A 27,173-nucleotide genomic window follows, 5' to 3' on the forward strand; every position below is an offset into this window, starting at 1 on the left:
TTTCTGTTCGACGGAGCCGTAAAGCGGCAACTTCGTTTAGCGAAGCGGGCCGAAAGTTCACGGGTTCAAGCCGAAGGACAGACATAATAATAAAATAATTATTCTGAGACAGTTACATAGATCGTGATCATACATATATCCGTGGACCAATAAACTATCTAAGTAAAGCTTGTAAAGCTTGGTTGTAACCCAGCGGAGCGGAGAAGATATTTTGATTACAACCACTGCAATTGGTTGATTCCCCTCACCTCCGCCTCGGCGAAAGGCAGCCTAACTACATTCCATTCCACTCCACAGAGGAACTGGGGAACTCTAGCAGACCTAGCAGTATGGCCGAGGTGGTAGCCCCCACCATATACGCGCCATCGCCAGTTCTCAGCGTTGCTCTCTCCACCAACGGGTATGTTCATACTACCCTTCTCGCAGCTCGGAGATCAGACTAGCCAACTGTTGTCAATACGGGCCTTCAGGTGGATTCACGAAAGCAGGCACGAATGGAATGAATGAAACTTTCATTGTACGAGTGACACCTGTATACAGTCAGAGCCACCAATTTTATTGGTTAATGTGTATCAATTAGAATAGATATTTTCATCCACTCATTCCATTCGTGCCAGCTCTTGTGATTCGACCTGTAACTTTGAACGCGCCCGGCTTGAAGATCAAGCCCTCCTACAACTTACACATACAGTTCATCTGGGTGGCTCTATTGTGTTTCGTGTTGTCGGTTTAATTGTCACATTTGTTTTTAAATTAGCTCGTCAGGATGTCGCCGTCGACGGATACGTCTGGGAGGACATTATCATCACTACATTCCTATGCTCAGCTCAGACATACAAATGAAATAAAGCCGGCCAAGAGCATGTCGAGCTATGCTCAGTAAGTTCCATAGTTACCTTTCCGTCACAATAGGCTAAACTGGAGCTATGAGTATAGAACACCGTCGGCAACCTTTTTAGCAGCCAAGGGCCACATAGTAGTTAACGAAGTAGACGCGGGCCGCACTTTGTTAATATTTTTGACTTTATCAGACATTGTCGATTGTCAATATTACATACAAAATAGCCAGGGAGACTCGCGGGCCGCTAGTGAGAGGTTCGCGGGCCGCATGCGTCCAATTATAATATTTGCTTCGGGTTGGTGTGGTAAAAAATTTTGTGTTTCACTCGGGGGCAAATTTTGTTTAACCCTCGTGCTTTGAAACCCTAACAACGCTCAAGATTCCATTTTTCGAACCACTCGCTACCCTCGTGGTTCTATTTTGCAATCTTTCGCTTGCTCGGGTATCAATATTAGCACGAGCGGTTATACAACAACTTTGCCCCCTTGTAAAACAAATAACTATTTAAAGGTACAATTAAATATTCATTTAAAATTTTAAATTTTATGGTGTATTTCAAACATGTCTACAAATGTACTGCTTGTAAAATTTATTTTAAATTTAGGTTTTCAACAAGTTAGGCAATGTTTAATTAACAAAATTTTCTTGAACTACCTTCTTTATTGAAAACGATAAAAAATGTATAAATAACTATCGTAAAATTTTGTCGCTTTCTAGAGCCCTTCACATACACATAACTTGTTGAAAAAATACTTGAAGATAAATTTCTAGTACATTTGTTGACATGTTTTAAATACTTACACCATTTTTTTTTTAATTTTCAATGAACATTTAATACCTTTAAAATTATATTTAATGTTACGTACTCGCTTTTTCACGCCGCGCGCGTTTCCCGAAAATGAGGCGCGGAGGGCTGTGTTCAGCGTTGAATAAAAAGGAGATTTGTTGCATATAAATAATGGAGATACAGTTCTGCAAGTAGGGAATGTTTTATTGGAAATATCCTCCTCTTTTATAATATTAATTTTGGTTTCTTAAATATTAATACTTTTTGAGATATAGGGGAAATAATAATTATATACTTTTTTCCCCCTTTTTTTGTTATAACTTTTGAAATTTTTTGCGTGCTATTTAATACAAGCTTCGAATACATTTTTCTAGGAATCATGACGAATCCAATGAGGTATCACAGGTATTTTTGGAGTAGTATCTCTATTTTTCACCGTTTTCAGTTTCTCGACTACACTAGTCTAGTCATAATAATTCATAGCGAAAAACATTAAATTGCAATATTTATGACAAACATATATTTTAGGAAACTGCAGCACTTTCTAAATTATTTGTTAATAAAGTATCGTCATCAGCGGGATTGCCTCTTACTTATTATTTTTTTACTTTTTCGTTCTAAAACTGTAAACAATAGTCAACGGCATCACTCATTAAGCCAATGAAACTGTTTTAGATAAATTAAATATAAAATACTCTTGTAAAATAAGCAATTTTTATCTTAATTTTTACTTTATTTACATGAATAATACCAAATAACTTTTAAAAACCCATTTAATATCGTAATAACGTTTAACTGCGGCCGGTTGTACGTCTTTTTACTATAAAGGGGAGACTTTCTGCGATAACTCAAAAACGGCTTAACGGATCATATTCGCTATAGTTTTCATTTAATGTCATTCTTAAATTCTCAAAAGTTAGAAAGTTAGATATTTTTTTTTCTTTAAGAGCGATTATTTCTGAAAATATTCACTTTATAAAAAAAATGTTTGTTGTAGATCCCTATTTGTTTTGAAAGACCTATCCAACGATACACCACACTGTGGGGTTGAAGTGAAAAAAAATGACACCCCCACTTTACGTGTAGGGTGAGGGAAGAGGTAAGCCTCTTCATCATTATAACACGTTTATTTTTTAATATTGAAAGTTCCGTTCATAATAAGTTGTCTGAATGGAACGGAATAGCTGGAATGGAACGAAATAGCTGGAATGGAACAGAATAGCTGTCAAACGCCTGTCAAAGAAGAGGCGTTTTTCTTAAGGGGCCGGTATATGACGTTTTCGATTTAGACCTCACTTTGTAACCATAATTTGTTCAATAAATGTTTGATAATTGCATTAAATTACACGTAAATTTATTCACGAAGAAACCGTGTACCGACTCTTTATGCCATTATATTTTTAATTTGCTGTTATTCTCTACAAATCGACACTAAAAGTATCAAAAAATCAAAATATGGAGTTCCGTTTGAGACAGAAGCAAAACAATTTTGTCTTTGACAGTAATTGAATTATTGTATGATTTTGGAAGCTAGATAATTCAGCTACCAATTTATTATCGATTTATATTTTTACTCACAAAGACAACACAGAAATTAAATCTCAAATGTAAACTTTCGAACAATTTCCATACATTGACGACATCACTCAAAATTCTTCTTCAAGTCAGATGCCCGTTGGGGCTACACCGGAGCACACGTGTACTTCTTCAAATGAAAATGACAGCTTGATTTTCTTGCTTTTGACAATTATATTGACATTAAATCATATACGCACACGAGAAAGCATACCAGTAGATAAAATGTATTTCAAAAAATAGGGTAAGTACATAAATATCAGCTCGCGTCTCATTTAAATTTCATTTGCTGTTATTTACGGGTCATTATTGTTGAAAACCGCAGTAAACTATCTTAAAAAATACGATTACAGTCGAATTTAAGTATTATCTTCCTTCAAAACTCGCTTAAAATGAAAAAAGTTTAAAGACTCATCTTTACTGATTGGGATCAATTTTTATTATGCTGGTATCATTTTGCGTCATTTTAAAAACGTATTTGACTTCTGTATGTCAATGAATTTTGATGACAACTGTAATCTTGTATTATATTATAGAACTTTTATATTAAAATATTGCCTATTAACAGGAAGAGTTATGTAATTCGTATAAGTAATACCTGAAAGTCTTGTAACTAGATCTGTAATACCATGGATTGCGACGAATAAATTATTATGATTATGCCGTTCGTTCCGTCTATATGTATAATGCGTGTACGTGCTGTTCTCTGAAAATCTTCAAGAAAAAATAAAGGCTAGACCAGCACTAAGTACTAGCAAGTTTTTGCGGCTTTGGAGACTGAGATGAAGCTTACAGGCCAATAGCGTTGTTCCCTGGTTATTGTTATGTATAATACCTATGTATCGAATGTTTTATAAATTTACTATAAAAAGCAATGTTTTATTTCGATTAGGTCTACATTTTGTGCATATTGCATATCTGAAGTATTTTCGTACTAAACTTGAAACTTCCGTTGAAACTAAATAAAATAATTATTCCAAATGTACAGTCACCTGCAATTTATGTTACACAACGAAGGCCGCAAAAATATCTGACACGATCTTATTTGTAGAACCATAAGAGCATGTCACATATTTTTGCGACCTTCGAAGAGTAGAGGTACCGTCATTACTCATTATCATCAACTTTGCCCGCTTTTTTTTTAAACACGAATTTCTCAAAAAAAATCACATCATATGACTTTTTTTTGCTCAGCACGTCCATTGTGATCAAACGCATCAGTTTATGTGAAGAAAACATTTTTTTATCGTGTTTTTACCCATTTTTTTGCGTTTTAGAGGGCGGGCAAATAAAAAAATATCCGGGGTTTTCGCCAACATTGCCCAAGTCAATTTGGTATTCAAATACAGCTCGTATATATGATGATGATGTCTAAGGATCACTTAAAGGTTTTGGGCAATCCTACCATTCCCTGTTAATAACTTAGCGATAAGTGTAAAAACTTTTAAATAAATTTGCTGGGCAATGTTGCCTACCCGTTTTTGCCCATTTCCAAATAAGGCTCGCCTAAGCATTTTACAAAGGCTAGGGTTGTCACTTTTGAGAAAATCTGTTACAATAGTTTAATGACCAAAAATATGATTTTTGTTGTGTTTTCATTCGTTAACGGGATAAAACATCTAAATAAAGGATAATAAGACAAATTAAATACAGTATATATTTATAAACTTATTTTAGTGTACAAACATAACCTTCTTTTACTTGCGAAGTTGGGTAAATTAGATGAAAGTGACAACCGTTTTTGGTGGTGGGCAATGTTGGTATGGATGCCAAATTACCGGATTACTTTGCCCACCGCTAAAACTTTTGTGTATTTAGGCCTTATTAGTTTAAATCTCAATAGACATAATCTATGCTTCATGTGTTATAACTGAAAGCCGGAAATATTTGTCAAAGGGTTCTCAATTTTTTCTACTTGCATTCATTATTTATCAATTTTTTGCCCGCCGAAATATACCCTATATTAGAGAACTCGCTCAAACTCAAAATTCCCAAGTCAAGTTATGCACAAGTTTGGCATATACTTTGTCAGAAATATAACCAATTTTCTACTAAAAACAGCAGGGTGGCCATAACTATTATCAATTTTTCTACATTAACGAATTTCTTTAAAATTGTCGTTTTGGGCAAAGTTTCCCTGGAGGCAAAGTTGGCGCTAATGACGTAACATATTATTGCAGGTGACTGTACATAAATGTTTCGGTGATTTTGAGATTATTTTCCAGGTTAGTTTACTAACAATCAAGTTATGCAGATACCGATTTCGTGAACGTATAAGTAGTAAGGTACCGCTATTGTTTAGCGATACCGATTATTTTTGAAGGTAAAACTATACCGGTTGAAATATAAAGATATTAAAATTACAGCAGGGACAATCATTTTTTATAGGTGTACCTAAACCATCATTGGCCGAGCGTTTCTCAACATTTCTCAACTGATTCTCGTGAAAATTTGTAAGCAGGTTCGATAGAACTATTCTGTTTCGCTTTATCCGCCAAAATGGAATTGCCACCCTGCTGAAACTTTATTTATTTAAATTCCTATTGAATGGATTTTGCACCTTATGAAAAACCGTATAGAGTAGTAAATAACATTTTACATCTGACTTAATGACATCTTGTTTTATTCGCTTTAATTGTACAAAACGCGTATCTCGACAAAGCAATAGTAGGTAGTAAAACAGTCAACAATCAAATGAATTAAATAGGTACGTCACGTGTGACATGAACAGACAAGGAAAGCAAGATTAAATGCATTGTTTCTCTTTCATCTTTAAATGGAATGCTTTTACCCTAAAAGGAGGCTAGTGGTCAATACTAAACTAAAAGTCCAATCTTAAAAAAACATGATGGGTCACTGACCTGTCCCAGTAAAGTGAGGTAGTGTGCGTGAAGTGCGCTTGTGTGTGAAATGGGGTAAATTGACAGAATCTGATATTTTACCCACCGCTACCGTCGCCTTAAGAGAAGGCAACATTCGATATTGTTTTTATAAATATACGATACACAAATAATCGTAAATAACGATACTTAGGTAATAATAATACAATGTTTTATATTTACAATTGTTTATGTCTTATAGAACATGCATTTGAAAAAAAAACATGCATTGAAGTGGGTTCAATAGTCGAATAAAAGCTAAAAATAAAACACCTCTTCATGATGTCAAAAATTTTCACTGCGAAAGATCGAACAAAAAGTTAAGTTCTTATAAAATGAGTGAATCAGAGTTTGAAATTGATTTTTAACACCGCCAGACATTTGTGAGAAGGCTGCAATTGCAAATGAGAGTGCTTTGCCTAAAAAATCTAAAAATAAGTAAGTTTAGAGTTCCTTACTTGTTGTTTTTCTTATTTTTTCGCAACTGTATTAAAAAACGTCGTTCGATACACGTGCGGAAATGTCATTCTTCACTCATCCTGAGTCTTGCCACGAGCCGCAGGCGAGCTCCCGCCCGAAAATTTTCCCCCAAGTGAAACACAAAATTTTTCACCGCACCAACCCGAAGAAAATATTAACAGTAAGATAAGAACAAAAACAAACCAAATCAAACCAAATGAATTTTATTAAATATTTATCATTCCAAATCATCATTTAAACGTCAATTCAACTAGCAAACATAAGAAAATAACTCAATATTTGCATTTGATTACTTTACCACATATGTGAATAAAATACAAATTTGCTATCGGTTTTTGAACAATCAAGAGAGCATTTACCTTTTGGTGTGGTGAAAATGTATTTTCAATTTTTCAAACACAATCCTGTATTGTTCATGAATAAATACTCTGACTATGATACGAGTAGTACGGTGGGCCTTAGGAGGATATAGACTTTGTCGTTCTTCTTATTTTATTTTCAAATCTCCATTTTGTTGCGTTGTTAACCCTTTGACCGCCAAAGCCGTCAACCGACACGCGCAGCTGCAACCCAATATCAATGTTCGTGCATAGCAACAAGGTTCACGATAACGCGCCGGACACGATAGGCGTAAAGTTCAAAGGTTACCTAAGATATGCAATAAAATTAATAATTTTTCAATATCCCTATCGTTTATCGTTATGTTACTCACTTTCTAACACTAATTGATTTGTATTTTGTATTTTTGTTACACAGAGTGGAAGACTGGTGTGTACCCCCAGCTATTAAGGATCCGCATTCTCCTATGTCCCTGTCTGACTTCAGCAGCGACATAATCCGGCTTGAACCTCCACCGGAGCCCACAGCGACCCCAGAGGTCCAAGACCCACAGTCTGAAACAGACTTACTTCTAGAAAGGAAAATAATTCACGAAAAAAATTACAAAGAACTTGGAGAAATTAGGAGAAAATCTTCAGAAAAATTAGAAATGAATTCTAAAAAACCAAAAGAAGAATTAAATGTTTCTGATACTGAGGTTCCAGGTATTGGGGTCCAAGCGAAAAAGAACCAAATTAAAAACAAAGCTAAGAAAGATGAAGACAGTGAAAAAGGGGAACAGAAACATGAAAGGGATAAAGAAGCCAAGAAAGCGGGGCGCAAAGATGAGAGAGGCAAAGAAGACAAGAAAGCGCGACAGAAAGATGAGAGAGGCAAAGAAGACAAGAAAGTGGAGCAGAAAGATGAGAGAGACAAGATAGACAAGAAAGCGGGAGAGAAAATTGAGAAGGAAAAAGAAGACATCAGTAAACTAGACGATAAAACAAAGAGGATTAAAGGAAAGGGAGTAGGCAAGAAAACTGTGCAGAAAGAGACGAGGGGAAGGTATGTATAGATTTACCGTGTGACTGAGCGATGATAAGAAGATTATTATGATCAGTTAAAAACGTTATTGATGATTGTAATAAGGTTGATTTTGGAACTTGCTGTATTTTGAAATAATACAAATGATTTCAAATGAATGAGTGTTGCTTGTTCAACGATTTATTGAAGACTGAAGTGCGTTTAGGAAAATACTTATTAAATACGATATACATGTGTGCGTGGGCCATGCACAGTTGCACACATAAGATTTTTAAACAGCTTTAACATACCGCCCACCAAAATGATATTGATTATCATGTTTCAAAATCATATAATCATGCCAAATTTACAACAAAATTAAAATACAATTCATCATTCATACATTCATTAAGTGTAAGAATTCTTAACCAGGTTTGCATAAGCATAAAAATAAATATGTTCTTTATCAGAACAAGTATAATATTTTGGACGTTATAAACAAGGAGGTATAACAGTAGTTAATTTTTAATGTACATATAATTTAACAGTCTACCTATTCTGAGACATCGACTGGAAATAAAGTTTTCTTCTCTTAAGTTAACTTGCATGACATACAATGTACATCTGGTCTCCCGCGATACAGGCCTAGCCTAGTGCGGGGACTCCTGGAATCTCTCAATGTCAAGTTGGTTATGCACAACTCTTACCAGAAACTCGTGTTGTTACCACTGTATTATTTCTGTGCAATAAAAATATTTTTTACTTTTACTTTAAAGTTTACTGATAGAACGTTTAACAATATTTTCACCGCTCTTGACACTGTACACTCGCGTTAGGCGGTCGGTACCAGGACTGCAGATCAAATCCTCCGTTTTTCAGAATAATTGCAATAGTTTTCGCTACATCTACAGCGTCTTCTGTGTTATCTTGGCCCGACATGAGGTCATCCATTTAATCTTCTTTAATCGTTTTGCGGCTACTGGATGATGTTTTCCTTCATCTTCTGCGACCCTTGTATGATGCTGATGCAGATGCTGTACCAAACGTGACACGAAGCAGGCGGATTCTTTAATAGGGTCTGCTGCACATTTGCGCCTAAGTATACGCTGCAGATCTGAATCTTGTTATGTAACCAAAATTTGACGATACTTTTTCGGTACGTCTGTAACGAAGCAGATTTTCTTCATACGCCATGATTATGTTCCTTAAATCTTCTTTAAGCTATGGACCCACTAGTAACTCTTTAAGGCGCGGTGTGTAGTAAAATGCACTTTTTTGACACCATATTTACAGACTTTTACAAGGATATCATGCATTATTTTCTAGTATGTATAACTTCAGTCCCTTGAACTACGTTATTGCTTGTCAGAAACACGACGGCTCATTATTTTCTCGATAGAATCTTAAGTTGAAAACATGCCTAACACTGTCTTTATTTTCTTATGTTAGAAGTACTAGGACGAAAATGTATATGAAACTTACTTCAGTCGATAGCTTTTAAGTAAATCTTCATTATTGCTTGTCCTTTTATCGATACGTTAATTTTTTCATTCATCATTTGATGAATTCAACATTTTGCCTACTAAATTACACCCTACGCGGCAATATCTTGCGCCTATTCCTCACGCCAGTACGCCCGTGACCACTGTCAGCGTCGGACCTGTGCTAGTTTAGCGGACGTTTCATAAAATGGGTAATCACAGTATAAATATGCAAATATGTTATACACACAATGTTTTTCAACATACTTACGAAGAAAAGCAAAATAATTCTTAAATACGGTGACATTTCAGACATTCGTCCGTCATATTGTCATTTTATAACAAGTTGGGCAGCAAAGGCACACACCCATCTTAGTGTAGTAAATGAAGCAAGTTCTTGCATGGAGACACATGCATTAATTTCTCAGTCGATGAAATTTAGCTTGGTTATTGTATATTATGAGCCGAGACTAACATTATAAATATCAAAAAAAAAAACACTCCTAAGTTAGGTAAAAACACAAATCTGATTATATATTGAACCGAGTAATTCCTCAGTCCAAAATTATTTTACAAAATAAGTTATTTGTATCAGTATGTGATACTAGAAAAAAATCTAAAAGTTTTGTCAAACATGAGAATATTTTTTTATGATACTTCCTTTTTTGACGTTCATTTTCATCGGAAAATTGCTGTCATTATTTTCTTCTTATATGATCTTAGAATATAATTTGGCGCAGTGGGTAAAAAAAAAAAAAAAAATGCGTATCGAAATGTATGTATTATAGAACTATATATAAAACTGAGAGTGGAAAAATTTTAGATTTTCATTTTGTAGGTATAAAACGGCAATAAAATGGCATTCCAGTGAAAAAATTAGACAGCAATTTTCCGGTCCAAGACACGCCAAAAAAAAATATTTTATTAATACTGGTATTTCTGCTGGGATATTTTTTTGATATTTCATATATTGTTGCAATACGTTACATCCGTAAAAAGATATTAACGATTTAAGACTTTACGTATTTACTTTAATTCTATTATTATTATTCTTTGGAAATTTATACAATACTTTTTATTTATTGATACTTTATCATACTGTAAAGTTTTTTCTGGCTGAGGAATTACTGCTACCTTTATTTACTACACTATCTAACCAATCCTGAATTCAGTCACGATTGATAAATTGTGTAAACATATTTTAAAAGGCTATAAAATTAATCAAATTGAATAATTTAGACTGGTCACATTTTTGTAAAAATCGATTTCTACTGGCAAAACATATTACTTTTTTGCAACCGGGTTTTTTAACCTAATTAGACCCCGCTGAATCCGAATTTGCCGGTTGCTTGATCGAATTCTTGACTGGAAGTGAGATATTTGATATTTAAGGTCCCTTTTTTTAGTTTTTCGTAAATAACTCGTAAACGGTGGCCAATATAAAAAAAATGTTGTAAGCATTAATAATCTACACAAAATTTTCAATAAAAAAGATTGAGTACATTTTTAGCAGGGATCAATATTTAAAAAGATAATAAAGAGGGAAAGTTAATTATAATAAATTCTAAGGTTCCTTGTTTTTATTTTTTCGTTAATAATTTGAAAAGTATGACTCATAGCGAAAACAAATTTTACACATAAATAATAAACATAAAATTTTACAAGAAACATGTAGAACACTTTTCGCTAGTATCAATATTTAAAAAGACAAAGCAGCCGGTAAGTTAATTACAATCAATTTTAAAGTCTCTTTTTAGTTTTTTGTAAATAACTCGTAAACGGTGTCCCATAGCAAAATAGGTTTTTATGAATAAATAATCTACATAAAATTTCCTGCAAAAAACATCTGAACACTTTTCTCTAGCATCAATATTTAAAACGATATTAAAGGAAGAAAGTTCATTACAATTAGAGATGGGTCGCGGGTATTTACCCAATTTACCCACCCAGGTAAATACCCGGTAAATACCCATCTACCCGGTATTTACCCGTATCTACCCAAATGGACGGGTAGATTCATTTCTTGTTGCACATGTCGATTTGTGTTAAAGTGGAGATATAAACCGAGTTAATGGTTGTAATTATTGTGTGTTATTTAAAATGAAATGGTTTAGTGAAACTTGCAGTTGTAACTAAGGAATTTTTAGTACAATTTTGATAAATATTAAAAAAAGGCCGTCATAAGAGTATTTTTTTAGATTCGAGTAAATTATCGTACTTATACGTTGATAATACACATTCCAACTGCGGTCGGCGGGGGGTGTGGTTGGGGGGAGGGGGGTAGAAGTGAACTTTTTCATATTTCTTGGAATCTGTCATTAATATCGAAAAGTGTTGTATGTACAAACTAAAGTAGACATAATTTTCTACAAAAAAGGTTATATACATTTTTGTCCTAAAACTAACTGTATTTGACTTATGAGCTTCCCAAGTTGTGATACGGCACAATTTTTTTTTATTATCATTTATAAGTAGTCTTTATTTTCATCTTTTTAATGTATATTAAAAGCGTTTTAAAACATTTCCGGAAGCCAGGGAATGATTTTACACGATTTTCATAATTGTACTGATATGTTAAAATCGAACTTCATCTCATAGCAACCTTTTCATACTTAGTTTGAACATACATTTTATGTAACATTATAAAAAAGTACTTAAATTAATCTTATTTATACTCACATACCATTTAACAATTCAAATTTAGAAGAAAAACGAAAATACCCGCTCTCGGCTATTTACCCGGGTAGTTACCCATCTCTAATTACAATCAATTCACATGTCACTTTTTTTAGTTTTTAGGGTCCCGTACCTCAAAAGGAAAAAACGGAACCCTTATAGGATCACTCGTGCGACTGTCTGTCTGTCTGTCCGTCTGTCACAGCCCATTTTCTTCAAAAGTATTGGACCAATTAAGTTGAAATTTGCTACATACATGTAAATTCGTGACCCAAAGACGGACATCTTACGTAAACAAATGAATTTTAAACATGGAGGCCACTTTTTAGCCAAGGGGGGTTAATTAACATTAAGAACCTATTTTGCTATGGGCCACCGTTTACGAGTCATTTACGAAAAACTTAAAATAGGGACCTGGAAATTGATTATAATTAACTTACCCCCTTTAATACCTCATTAAATATTGATCGTAGCGAAAAAGTGTACAAAACCTTTTTTGTGGACAATTTTATGCTCAATATTTATGTATAATATTTTTTTGCAACGGGGGCACCGTTTACGAGTTATTTACGAAAAAAAAGCGACCTGTGAACTGATTGTGATTAACTTTCTTCCTTTAATATCGTTTTAAATATTGATCCTAGAGAAAAGTGTTCAGATGTTTTTTGCAGAAAATTTTATGGAGATTATTTATTCATAAAAACCTATTTTGCTATGGGACACCGTTTACGAGTTATTTACAAAAAACTAAAAAGGGACTTTAAAATTGATTATAATTGACTTACCGGATGCTTTGTCTTTTTAAATATTGATCCTAGCGAAAAGTGTTCTACATGTTTCTTGTAGGAAATGTTATGTTTATTATTTGTGTAAAATTTGTTTTTGCTATGAGTCATACTTTTCAAATTATTAACGAAAAAATAAAAACAAGGAACCTTAGAATGTATTATAATTAACTTTCCCTCTTTATTATCTTTTTAAATATTGATCCCTGCTAAAAATGTACTTACTAAATCTTTTTTTATTAAAAATGTTGTGTCGATTATTAACGTTTAACAATTTTTTTTTTATATTGGCCACCGTTTACGAGTTATTTACGAAAAACTAAAAAAAGAGACCTTCAAAAAGTGATTATAATTAACTTTCCCGCCTTACTATCTCTTTGAATATTGATCCTAGCGAAAAATTGTGCGAAATCTTTCTTGTAGGCAATTTTATGCAGATTATTAAGTTTAAGAGTTATTTACGAAAAACTAAAAAAAGGGACCTTTAATATCAACTATCTCACTTCCAGTCAAGAATTCGATCAAGCAACCGGCAATTTCGGATTCAGCGGGGTCTAATTAGGTTAAAAAACCCGGTTCCAGAAAAAATAATATGTTTTGCCAGTCGAAATCGATTTTTACAAAAACATGATCGGTCAAGTATACACTCATATTGTATATAATTAATAATTATTTAGGTACACTCACCGTCTTACCTACCATTTTTAGGGTTCCCCACCCAAAGGGTAAAACGGAACCCTATTAGTAAGACTCCGCTGTCCGTCCGTTCGTCCGTCCGTCTGTCACCAGGCTGTATCTCACGAACCGTGATAGCTAGACAGTTGAAATTTTCACAGATGATGTATTTCTGTTGCCGCTATAACAACAAATACTAAAAAGTACGGAACCCTTGGTGGGCTCGGTGGGCGAGTCCGACTCGCACTTGTCCGGTTTTTAATTTCATTAAGTACTCATCATAATTCAAATTTACTAATAAATCTTATTCAATATTAATTGCCGAACTAAAAATCCCGGAACTGACAATTCAGAATACCGATGTCGTCAGAATAAGGACGTAGACGTGCTGCGCGGGAATGGTGCGGTGCGCCGCGCGGGGCGCCCGCCTGCCCGTTCTACCACGCGTCTGCTTCACCCCCTTGAAAACGTAAAACTCGAGTATAAGAGCGCCTTAAGTGAAATATTGTTTATGCCTTTAGATGAAGCATCAAACATAGCTCTCACTTTAGATGTGTCCTTGTCGTTTCTCATCACGGCATTATGTAGGAATTGTAGGAGATGTAGATGGGGCTTCTATTTCAGTGTCTGGAACTTCTTCCATGTGCTTCAATGTTGAATATTCTTCCATGACTTTGGTGTATTCCTTTTTTGAATTCTTCGTCCTTTTCAAATTTTCGTTCTAGTTGTTTGAATCTTCTCAGTGCTATGTCCTTTGTTTGTCCTGCTGTTGACTTTTTTTCTCTGTTCTTGTGGGGAGTTTCACTACACATGTTCCTTCTTTTGTTCTGGTAGTTGTATTTACTTGACAATAATATTTTTTGAAGAATTGCCTTCAGCGTCTCCGAACACAATCCATCCAAGGCTTGTATTTTGTGTACAGTCAGCAGCAGATATACCTGAGCGGGCAAGGTGTCCAAGAAAACATTTACACTTCAATCGTCACAAAAATAAGGACATCTAAGTTGTCATTTTCACGTAGTCTTTCAGTTCGTCACATATATCTTAACTTCTGAGTTTTTCTTTAACACATGCACCCTTATTTAGTCACAATGACAATAACGGTTAGAAAGTCAGTGGTAACTAAGCACTCAAATTCAAGCTGCTGTCATTAATACCTACACGCACTGCCAATCACGTACGTCAGCAGCCAGGGTGTCACCAGTTGCTAAGCAGCTGTTATTTTAATGGTAACTAAGCATCAATCTTTTATGTATGATTAACTTTTAAAAAAATACTGCAGCAGCTACGAATTGACACCTCCTTTCTTAAGAAATATTTTATCGTCAAGTGTCAAACTTAGACAATAAATAAGTAGGTTCTTCTTCTTCTTCTTCTTCTTCTTCTTTATTAGGGGCTATATAAGGCTCCAAAGCCTATGTATCACTGCGACCATTCCTGATCTATTGTGATCGCCACCTATTACAACTCTCGATCCAACCCTGCAACTTCGAATAGCTGCAGGATCCTTTTGGTCTCGAGAGACTTTACCTCCTCCGGGCGTAATATGTGTCCGCCCAAGATTAGGTCACGAGTACGCATTAGGCAAGGGCACTCTGTGAGGATGTGCAAGGGCGTCTCCTCCGCCTCCATGCAGAGTCTGCACCGCCCTATGTCACGTTTCCCCATGGTGCGCATGTGCTTATTTAGGCCGCAATGCCCGGTAAGCACCCTTACCAAGTTGCGCAGTTGGTTCCTAGACAGCGCTAAGGCGTTCGAGGACGCCTTTTTGCTGAAGGCCTTGATAAGCGCTTTGGAATGGTTCAAACCTGTTGTTTCTCTCCAGAGTTGAATGGTTTTGTAGTGACAGTAGGTCTTTAGGGTGAGCCGCGTTAGGCTTTTGGGGATACCACAAAAGGGCTCAGGACTGTAGTTCTTCCCCTTAGCCCCTGCTCGCGCGAGTTCGTCGGCCTTCTCGTTTCCTACGATACCCGCATGCCCCGGGACCCAACGTAGAACAACCTTGTTCCTGGCTCCAAGGTTGTTCAATAGTTGCCTGCAGTTCTCAACCAGCCTCGATGTGGTGACATCGGAGGTTAGAGCTAAGAGTGCCGCCTGGCTATCCGAATGGATATAGATAGTATGGTTGCCGTAGTTGCTTTGCAGATTGATTGACGCACATTCTAGAATGGCGTATACCTCTGCCTGGAATATAGAGCAAAAACGTCCTAGGTTTAAGTTGATGCTTTTCCTAGGCGCTTCACCGTATACTCCGCAACCTACTTCAGATCCGGATTTGGAGCCATCAGTGTACCACCTCAGGCTTCCTTCTTTCCACTTAATTTGACTGTTTGACCAGTCCTCCCGTTTGGGGATTTCCACTGAGTAAAGTTTGAGTGGACAAAATTTGGGTGACATAGTGTCGGTTGGCATCCCAAGAACAGGAATATCGTACACTGATTCATTAAACAGTCTCAGAGTTTGCGATAACCAATTACCTCTCCTCACGCCCGCTATTCTAAACATACTAGATCTCGCCTCCAATTCTAGATGCAAGTGGAGGGGTGGTAGATTTAGTATGGCTTCTAGGGCTGCCGTCGGGGAGGATGACATGGCCCCAGTGACGATGACACAGGCAGTTCTTTGAAGGCTGCCAAGCTTCATCACTGTTACCTTCTGCGTCGTTTTCCTGTACCATGCTACAGAGGCGTAAGACACTATCGGCCTCACTATGGATGTGTACAGCCATAAGGCAATTTTGGGTTTTAGACCTCATCTGTTGCCTGCCAAACGACAGCATATTGCCAAGGCTGATTTAGCCTTTTGTATGGTTCCGTCCACATGCTTGTTCCAGGTCAGTTTCTGGTCCAGTGTTACCCCCAGATATTTGACCTCTGTTGAGAACGGAATAGTTTTACCATTCATGACAAGTGGTTTAAGTTTGTCCAGTTTCCTCTTGTTCGTGAATGGTACTATAATTGTCTTATCTGCATTGATAGACAATTCATTCTCTCCGCACCATGTATTTATGGTGTTGAGAGCCCTCTGCATAAGGTCTGATAAAGTACTTTGGCAGTTGCCCCTCACCGTCACAACAAGGTCGTCTGCGTACCCCTGAGTGTCGATTCGGAGTTCCGCCATCTTGTGCAGAAGTCCATCCACCGCGAGAGTCCAGAGCAAGGGAGATAGGACACCTCCCTGCGGGCAGCCTCTCACAGTGGCCACTTCGAGAGTAGTGTTAAGCAAGTCTAGCCTAACCACTCTGCTTGAGAGCATGCTTTGCACCCAGCGGATAGTGGTGGAATCCACCTCCTTGGCCCTAAGCCCTTCCACCAGTGTCCGAATGGGTGTATTATCAAAAGCGCCCTCAATATCTAGGAAGGCCGACATGGCTATGTCCTTGTCTTCCAAGGCCCTTTCCACTCTGTCAACTAGCTCCAGCAAGGCAGTCTCTGTAGATCTGCCCCTGCGGTAAGCATGTTGACTGTCGTGTATGGGTTTTCTCAGAAGACAGCTCTCCCTGATATACTTATCGATTACCTTTTCCAAGGTTTTAAGGAGGAACGAGGAGAGACTGATCGGTCTGAAGGACTTGGCTAAAGCATAATCCTTCCTCCCAGCCTTCGGTATAAATAATACCTTGACCTTGTTCCACTGTTCTGGTAAGTGTCCCCAGGCATAACTAGCTCTGAAGATTCTAACCAAATGCGGGATTAGGACTTCAGCTCCTCGCTGCATTAGCACAGGGCTTACTCCGTCCAGGCCGCACGTCTTGTAAGGTTTAAAGGAGTTTATAGCCCACTTCACTATCCCGGGCCTTATGACGAGGGCAGCCTGCCTCCAGTCCTCCGGGCGAGGCCTGTGCAGGCCTCTGACCACCTGGGACTGGTGCGACTGTCCTGCCCCTGGGAAGTGAGTTTCAGCTAAGAGCTCCAAAGTCTCCGTCTCACTAGCAGTGAAGGAGCCATCATGCCTCCTGAGAAGGCCTACTTGATTGCTTCTAGCTTTGGAGAGTATCCTGTGGAGTCTCGCTCCTTGAGGCGTATTTTCAATTTCCTCGCAGAACCTCCTCCATGACGCTCTCTTAGCTTTCCTAATCTCTTTACTGTATTCATTTAGGGCTTTCCGATAGACCTCCCACTCCCCTGTCCTCTTAGCCCTATTGAATAACTTGCGTGTTTTGTCCCTGAGCCTCCTAAGGTTGGAGTTCCACCACGGGACCACACGTTTAGTAGATTTGACCTTGGGAGCACAGTTTTCTTCAAAGGCACTTACAATGCCATTTGAGACCACCTCTACCGCAAGTTCTAAACTCTCCCGCGTTTTGATTACCTTCCCTGCGGATTCCAGATTACGTTCTAGGCAGCTCCTGTAGCCTTCCCAGTCAGTCCTCCGGGGATCCCTGAAGATGACCGTTTGAACGCTGAGAGAAAAAGATATATTAAAACAGATGTGCTTATGATCTGACAGCGATTCTACATCACTTACCCTCCAGTTCTGAATATGCCTGGCTAGATTTGAAGATGCAAAAGTCAAGTCCAAAACCTCCTTCCTAACCCTAGTGACAAAGGTGGGTGAACATCCTATGTTTAGAATTTGGAAGTTATTGCATAGAAGAAAGTCATGTAGTAACTCACCCCTATCATTGATGTCGGTGCTCCCCCAGTTGGTGTGGTGGGCGTTGGCATCACATCCCACCAGTATTTCTGCGTTGTGTTTGCGGGCATAGTCGGCCACGGTTGTGAGTTCCGCAGAGGGGTCGTTCCTATCTCCAGGGAGGTATGCCGAACAGAGTATAACTCTCTGCCCGCTCCATCCCTTGAAATTTACATACGCTGCTACCAGGTCGTCTGTGCATAACTCTGGAACAGGTAAAAAGTCAATGTTCTTGCCAAAAGCAATGCAAGCCCTAGGCTTAATTCCGTTAGTATTGTATAAAACTTTACCAACCGAGTTCAGTCCTAGTATGGTTGAGTTCCGCACCCAAGGTTCTTGAAGTAGTGCGAGGTCGACGTGTCCTGCATATAAGTAGGTTATACGAGAATGATCGGTTTTTTATTTTCTGTCATAGGCGGCCTTCTTCCAAACCGTAGAGCATATATATGTTAATATATTTATTTAGCCCGCTTATTGTACTAAAATATACTATATAGTACTAAAATACGAATCGATCGAATCGAATCGATCCAAATCGATCAAAGAAGGAGAAAATAATTGAATTGAAACGTAACACGTTCACTGTCCCAATCTGACATGTAAACCTTATGGCTTTGTAATAGAGGCTAGCCGTGGCCCCACGTGAGGAGCACGGGCAGTAAAGGTGTTAAACATATCCAACTATGACTCCTCTCTTTATGTTGTTGGTGGGACTCATGATCCGCAAGAACGGTGCCTCCTCTTCTATAGATGTATGCGATAAAAACATCACTGCCATGCATATACGTAATATCCTAACTGTTGACCATAGGAATGACCAATTTTGTTTTTACAACTTAGCAGAGAGGACAGAGTATACGGAGTCATATATATCTTTGAACTTATTGTTAGTATAACCTACCAGTAAACATCAAATGGCATTCCGCACAGGAGTAATCTAAGGGACGCCCACTGCGGGTTCAAACCTACAACGTCCTGTTAGAAAGTCGTACATACGCTACATGTGACATATCTTCAAAAACCGGACAAGTGCGAGTCGGACTCGCCCACCGAGGGTTCCGTACTTTTTAGTATTTGTTGTTATAGCGGCAACAGAAATACATCATCTGTGAAAATTTCAACTGCCTAGCTATCACGGTTCATGAGATACAGCCTGGTGACAGACGGAAGGACGGACGGACAGCGGAGTCTTAGTAATAGGGTCCCGTTTTTACCCTTTGGGTACGGAACCCTAAAAATTATATAAACTAATGCGAAATTATAAAACTAATACCAGAAGACACAAATTAATAATAGAAATGAAACCAAAAAAAAAGCTGTAATCTCTAGGTGCGTGCGAGTGAGATTTGAACCCGCGGTCTCTGCTTTGAAAAGCAAGCGCCTGTTACTGAGACCACCTCGACAATTGGCTCTAAATTCGGCTTCAGTTAGCTTTCGCTATTGTGTCATTCGTTTTGACGATTCTGCTAAAAGAAATAGTTTGCAGTAAGTTGACCGAGAGGCCCCTGTCAAATGGTTGAAGAGCAAAACGTGAGATAGATGTATGTGATGACAAGACTGTATTGCTTTCGATGATTGTCAAAACGCTTTACCTGTGTTACGTACGTGTGCTGGCTTGCTAGCTGGAACCGAACTGGGGGTACCCGCAGATCTTCTCATCTACCCACATGTCAATATATAACATGCCTTTCCCTCTGGATAGATGACACTTCACTACATTTTAGAATTCAATATTTAAAGTCAGATTTGAACTACACTGTTTATGCACTTAAACTATATTGTTCACTTATACCCTAACATGCTTTATATTTAACTATTGGCTATCTGCACTATAATGTTCATCATCTCCACTATCAGACTCAATGTCTGAACTACCATATTCTTGGAGAGCTATCTTTTTCAAGGATGGTCTGTTGGATGGTGGGCTTTCACTCGACCGGGATCGCTTGTTACTGTTCGGTTCATTTCTAGGCACTGTATCATCCGAATCCCGTACTAAACACTCTTCTGGGCCTTTCACACCAATCATCTCTGCCCACTGACTCGGTGGAGGGATTCTTATTGTGCCAAAACCCTCATCTTCTATTTCTTCTTCCCCTTGTTGAACTTCTTTACTATTACTTGATGGTCTTGCCTTGATTTCAACTTGTGTTTCTTCTTCTGTGCCACTTCTACTAAAACCAAGCATCTGATTTACATGTCTAATAAATAATTTATTTCCTTGTTTAATTTTATATCTTAACACTCCAATCCTTTTGACTATTGTTCCTTCTAACCATCTAGGCCCAGTTCTATAGTTCCTGAAACAAACTGTCTCTCCCACTCTAAATTCTCTCACACGTTTTGTTTCATTTTCCTGGATATCTTCTGCCTCCTTTTCTTGAATTGAAAGGGGGTGAAGCCTATCAAATTTAGTTCGGAAACGTCTATTGTTCAGGAGTTCCGCGGGTGTCTTACCGGTGACAGAACTAGGTGTTGTCCGCAACCCATACAATATCTTTTGCAGTCTGGTTGACCATGGGAGATGTGACATCTTTTTTAACTTCAATTTTATTGTCTGTACCGTTCTCTCCGCCTGTCCATTGGACGCAGGATGATATGGGGGTACCAGTATATGTCTAATACCATTCTGTTTAAAATATTGACTTATCTCTTCTGACGCAAACGCTTTTCCGTTATCGCTCACTATGGTGTCTGGCAGCCCTTGTTCAGCAAATATCTCATCTAACTTATTAATTACCATACTTGAACTTTGCTCATTAACTATTTTGACCTCCGGCCATTTTGAGTATGAGTCAATTAATATTAAGAAAACTTTGCCCATGAAAGGCCCTGCAAAATCAATATGCAGCCGGGACCAAGCCTTTGGTGGGGTAATCCATCTGTGAGTCACTTTGGCTGGCATATTCCTTACTTCTCTACAAGTTTGGCAATTATGTATCAAGCTCTCTATATCTCTGTCGAGACCAGGCCACCAAAAGTAACTCCTTGCTATTGCTTTAGTGATGACTATACCATCATGATTGCTATGGAGCTCTTTAAGAACGCTTTCACGTAGCTTCAGAGGCACAATTACTCTACCTCCCCACAATATACAGTCATTATATTCTGTTAATTCATCCCGTCTTACATAATAATCTCTATATTTATCTTCTACTGTACTTGGCCAACCATTCCTAATCCAGAACATCACCTTTGCTAATATACCATCGGTCTTACTCAATTTAGCCACATCCTTAGCCGTCATCTGTAACTCAACTGGTGTCTCATTGAGCAACAAAACATTCACCTCTTGCAGCGCTTCTTCTATTCCACTGCTTTCAGGACCGGGCCATCTACTTAGGGCATCAGCATTCCCAATTTTTTTCCCTTCAACATATTGTAACTCGTAATCGTACGAGTTTAACAATAAAGCCCATCTTAACATCCTGGGTGATATCACATTAGGTATTGGCTTCTTTGGGTCAAATATACCCAAAAGTGGTTTATGGTCCGTCTGAATGACTATCTTACGGCCAAAAATATATGAGTAAAATTTCTGTACTGCAAAAATAATGGCAGCAGCCTCTTTATCAATCTGCGAATAATTTCGTTCATGAGAGCTCATTGTCCTGGAAGCAAACATGATTGGTCTCAAAGAACCGTCCTCCATCCTGTGTTCCAGAACCGCACCAAGACCGTACTGCGAAGCATCACATGTAATAACCACTGGTTTCTTTAAATCATAATGTACTAATGTGTTCCCGGTAGTCAACATTCTTTTTAAGAGACTAAAAGCTTGTTGGCAATTTGGTGTCCATACCCATTTGGCTCCTTTCAACAATAACTTGCACAGTGGTTCTGCTACAGTTGCTTTCTGTGCTATAAATCTGTCATAAAAATTCAATAAACCAAGAAAAGCCTGCAACTCCTTTACATTTTTTGGTGCTGGCGTCTCCATTATAGCCTTGATCTTGTCTCCACAAGGATGCAGCCCATTGGCATCAATCACATGGCCTAGAAACTCCACACTTGCCTTCCCAAACTTGCACTTCTCCTTGTTGACTCTCAGCCCGGCTTCCTTAAGGATCTGTAAGATGCGTTGAAGTCTGTCACTGTGTTCTTGTATTGTGCATCCGGTGACCACAATATCACCCAGCAGTACCGCTGCTCCTGATACGCCTGCCAATAAGTTGCTCATCATGCGCTGAAAAATTCCAGGACAGGCTTTAACCCCAAATGCTAATCTTTTACACCGAAATAATCCTTTAGGAGTATTTAAAGTAAGTAATTTTGAAGTTGGTTCATCAACTACGACCTGGGTGTAAGCTTGCTCTAAATCTATCTTACTGAAAATAACTCCTCCATGCAAAACCGCAAAAGCTTCATTTAAAGTTGGCAGAGGGTAAGTATCAGTCTCAGTAGCCATATTCACTGTGGCCCTGTAATCCCCACAAAGCCTGACTTTCCCATTCTTCTTAATGATAGGTACTATAGGACTGGCAAACTCAGAATGACTGACAGGTTCCAAAACATACCCAACTCTGCAACTAATCTGTCAATCTCTTGTAACACTCTCTCTTTAATTGCAAATGCCACAGGCCTACACTTCTAAAACTTTGGTTTCGCCTCGGGTTTCAAAGGTATGGTTACTACTGGGCCGGTGTACTTTCCTAAACCAGACTGATAAACTTCTTTATATTTTTCCAATAAAGTATCTATATCTTCATCCTCCAATTTCATGTTATATATTCCCTGAATATCTATATTTAACTCTGGAAACCAATCACGGCCCAACAAATCTGGCCCGTTACCTCTCGCGATCAGCAAGTTTAATTTTTTATGTATATTTTTAAACCTTACATCAACTGCCGCTTCTCCTAACAACTCTACCTGGCTCTTAGTCCAGGTTGTTAACCTAACTCTTGACGCATCCAACCTTGGCAAGTTCCCATTCCAAATTTTCCTCGCTGTACTTTCTCTCAACATAGTAAATGCCACTCCACAATCGACTTCCAACTTTACTAGTCGACCATTTAATTCCACGTTTGCATAAAAAGGATCCACTTTGTTCGACACTAAATTACACAAAACATCCTCATACAATCCATTCAACCGACTTGATTCTTTTGACTTACTTTTGTCCCGTGTATCCGAACATACCTCTGCAATATGGCCCTGTTTTTTACACACATAGCACCGACTATATCTGAACCTACAGAAATTTCCGTGCCTTTTGCCACACCGCCAACAATCCTTGCTCGGTTCCAACGGTCTTTAATTTTATTAACCTCCATTGGCTCGTCACCGCCTGTACCAGAAGGCGCCACGCTAGAGGTCGCTACCGTCGCTGGCGTCGTCATGACTATCACTCCGGCGTCCGCCGTTTCAGCCGTTAACGCCAATTTTACCGCTTGATCAAAAGTTAATGTTGTCTGCTGCAACAATTGTTTTTGCATCTTTTTATCACGAATGCCACATACTAACCGGTCGCGCAACGTGCGATCCAAATCGGTAAAATTGCACTCTATAGCCAATTTACGCAAACTAGCCACGTACTCTTTTATATTTTCACTGCTCGATTGACACCTCATATGAAACTTATACGATTGCACTATTTCATTTTGTTTTGGATTAAAATGATCGCCTAACGCGGATCTTTACAGTTGTATAGGTTATGTCTGCGATCTTTTTCGGTGAAATTAACGACTCAACTAGATCATATAAATCACGACCACAAACTGCAAAGAAATTCGCTTTTTTTAACTCGTCCGTTTGAATACTATTCGCGAGCAAACAATATTCGAACCTATTCACGTAATTTTTCCAATTGTCTTTGTCCATATGAAATTCACTAAATTTTACCGACATATTATTCATCACACTTAAATCACACTTTTAAACATTCAAACACTATGTTTAAAGCACTTTTATCGTATTCCCGAATTAAATCCCGTCGCCACAATGTTACGTACGTGTGCTGGCTTGCTAGCTGGAACCGAACTGGGGGTACCCGCAGATCTTCTCATCTACCCACATGTCAATATACAGGGTGATCAATCCAAATGGGTCACAAATATCTTAACAGTCGCTATTCATTAATTTCTACACTTACAACAAGTCGTTGATACCTTAGCTGTCAAAAAACCACTGGTATCTAAGCGGTCAACATGTCAAATATATCTGAACAATATGGAAAAATAGACGTTTAAAGCATACAAGTATGGTCGAATATTGAATGAAAAATAGCCATGCTAATTTCAGGTTGTTATACAGGGTGATCAATCCAAATGGGTCAGTATGGAGAAGTCGGAAACTATGAGAGATAGCGAAATCTGTTCTTAGGAACCATGGCTTCGATTTTAGATTTAATAATAATGGCATTCAATTTTTTTTTTAATCTATCATACATAACCGGGATTCGAACCTGGTCAATATTCTTGTTGTTTGTTTGTATGGCAACTTTTAAACGATGCATGATAGGTGGGGGATGCTCGACCAAATATCATAGAGGGCCCCGAGACAAAACAAACTACATAAAAAAAAATCAAAATGGCCGATTTTTTTTTAATTTTTTCAAGTTGGTCCGAGCGCGCTGAGATTTGGCATGTGGCGAGCCTGGGGGCCCAAGATTACCATGGCAAAAAAAAATTTTTGGAAAAATCCAAAATGGTGGCGGACACGGGCAGAGTCAAATTTCCAAGTAGGTTAAGCGAGCCCGAAGGGCGAACTTCAGGCCGGGAGGCCGAAGGCCGACCCCAGCGGAGGGCCGAAGGCCCGGAGCCTCCACCCCGACTCCCAAAACGCGAGGCCGAAGCCGAGTAAACGAAGGCCGAGCTCCGCGTAGGGCCGAAGGCCCGAAGCGTCACACGAAAGGGGGAAGTTGGAGCTTAAACACGACCCAACACTTTTCCTATTGGGAGTCGCGTTTTGGGAGTCGGGGTGGAGGCTCTGGGCCTTCGGCCCTCCGCCGGGGTCGGTCTTCGGCCTCCCGGCCTGAAACTCGCCCTTCGGGTTCGCTTAACCTACTTGGAAATTTGACTTTGCCCGTGTCCGCCGCCATATTGGATTTATCCAAAAAAATTTTTTGACATGGTAATCTTGGGCCCCCAGGCTCGCCGCATGCCAAATCTCAGCGCGCTCGGACCAACTTGAAAAAATTAAAAAAAAGTCGGCCATTTTGAATTTGTTTTAATGTAGTTTGTTTTGTCTCGGGGCCCTCTATGATATTTGGTCGAGCACCCCCCACCTATCACGCATCGTTTAAAAGTTGCCATACAAACAAACAACAAGAATATTGACCAGGTTCGAATCCCGGTTATGTATGATAGATTAAAAAAAAAAAATTGAATGCCATTATTATTAAATCTAAAATCGAAGCCATGGTTCCTAAGAACAGATTTCGCTATCTCTTATAGTTTCTGACTTCTCCATACTGACCCATTTGGATTGATCACCCTGTATAACAACCTGAAATTAGCATGGCTATTTTTCATTCAATATTCGACCATACTTGTATGCTTTAAACGTCTATTTTTCCATATTGTTCAGATATATTTGACATGTTGACCGCTTAGATACCAGTGGTTTTTTGACAGCTAAGGTATCAACGACTTGTTGTAAGTGTAGAAATTAATGAATAGCGACTGTTAAGATATTTGTGACACGTTGAGCGCTCACAAGTAAATACTACCATGACAGTCAACAACTTTTTGACAGTTTAAACGTTTACCTCTCTTTGAGCACCTGGAGTGTATAGCGACTTCTGCTGCTGACTGTACATGGGGAGTCTGGAGGACCCTTGAATAAGCCATTCATTATAATTTGTGCATAAACCTTAACGCCTAGCAGCATGTCTACTCGACCTGGTTGATGGTAGTGCGGGTCTGCCAGATCGAGTCCATGAAGGTGCTGCCAAGTGTGGTGAGTCTTGGTTTTTGATGGGAGTTCAGTGGTTACTCGAGTAGACAAGACAAATGCATTGATGTTTAGGTTGAAATCAGTGTCAAATCTTGACTGAAGCGCATACTGTTGACCGAAGTCTTCATTGATTGCAGTCCTTTGGCTGAACCCCTGACAGATCTCTTGTATAGTTTCATTATCTGCACGGCTCTCTCCGTGATGAAGTTCGCTTCTGAACCTTGATCAATCGAAGCCCGAAGTGTGAGCACTTGTCCCTTCTCACCCTTTACTAGGACAAGCGCTGTAGCTAATAAAGCATCTGACTTTTTAGTAATAAAGTACGTCGCTACGGTGATATCATCTTCTACCTCTTTTGGTACGTCATCCTCAATATTTTCTTCCATCTGACTAAGATGTGCCTTTATATTTTCGTTCTTTGTGTGGTGGTTAGTAGATAATGATGACGTTTGTGACAGATTTGGCAGGATGTTGGTAAACGACACTTGAACACGGACTGACGCTGAGTAGGCAGTTATAACATAAATTGTTTGTTTTCACGTAGTCAGTTCTTTTAGTTACGTCCATATTTGCAAAATGCTTACAGTGACTCAGCGTGTGATTATCATTACCATGAGACTTGATGCATGCTCTACTTGAAGTCGCTGGTTGTGTTGTATTCAAGCTCCTTTGTTATTTGAAAAGGAGCTGGCGAAGTTAAATGAAAGGTTTTCTGCGTAGCCGGTCGAGAAACTGAAAGAGCGGCCGAAGTAGTATGGTGAATAAATTCCAAAGTACGGAATTTGGTTTTAAGAAAAGTCCTCATTTCCGACCACTTCGGTAAGACATCCGGTGTACTCTTCAAGGAATATTCTTCCCAGTCCTTGAGTCTGTATCCAGTTTCCATACAATCAAATGCACTATCATAGGATCTCAGAATTCAACGTATACTTTAAGGATGTAAGCATCCTTAAAGTATCCGTCTAAGGACTGTTCAAACACTCCGTAGTTGTGTCTAAAGTGGCTTGATTTGGTTAGAAGTTTGCGATCTTTTCATAATAGCATTAACAATTATTCTTTTGTTTCCGTAAAAATTCTTTAAAGTCTTCCAAGTTTCATCGTAATTAGCGTCTGTTACTT

The 27,173-nt window shown here is 38.5% G+C and overlaps 1 protein-coding gene across 1 annotated transcript in view; it reads left to right on the plus strand.

Annotated features, from left to right (window-relative positions):
• Positions 1 to 297: 297 nt before the first annotated feature.
• The window catches only part of LOC134805166 (protein Jumonji), a 64,975-nt gene continuing 38,099 nt past the window's right edge, over positions 298 to 27,173 (plus strand). The window contains exons 1-2 of the mRNA XM_063778465.1: positions 298 to 400; positions 7,319 to 7,945. Coding sequence (XP_063634535.1) covers positions 330 to 400; positions 7,319 to 7,945 — 698 coding nt within the window. The 5' untranslated portion in view covers positions 298 to 329. The remainder of the gene's footprint in view (positions 401 to 7,318; positions 7,946 to 27,173) is intronic.

The sequence above is a fragment of the Cydia splendana genome, chromosome Z (assembly GCF_910591565.1).
Source record: "Cydia splendana chromosome Z, ilCydSple1.2, whole genome shotgun sequence".
NCBI lineage: Eukaryota > Metazoa > Arthropoda > Insecta > Lepidoptera > Tortricidae > Cydia > Cydia splendana.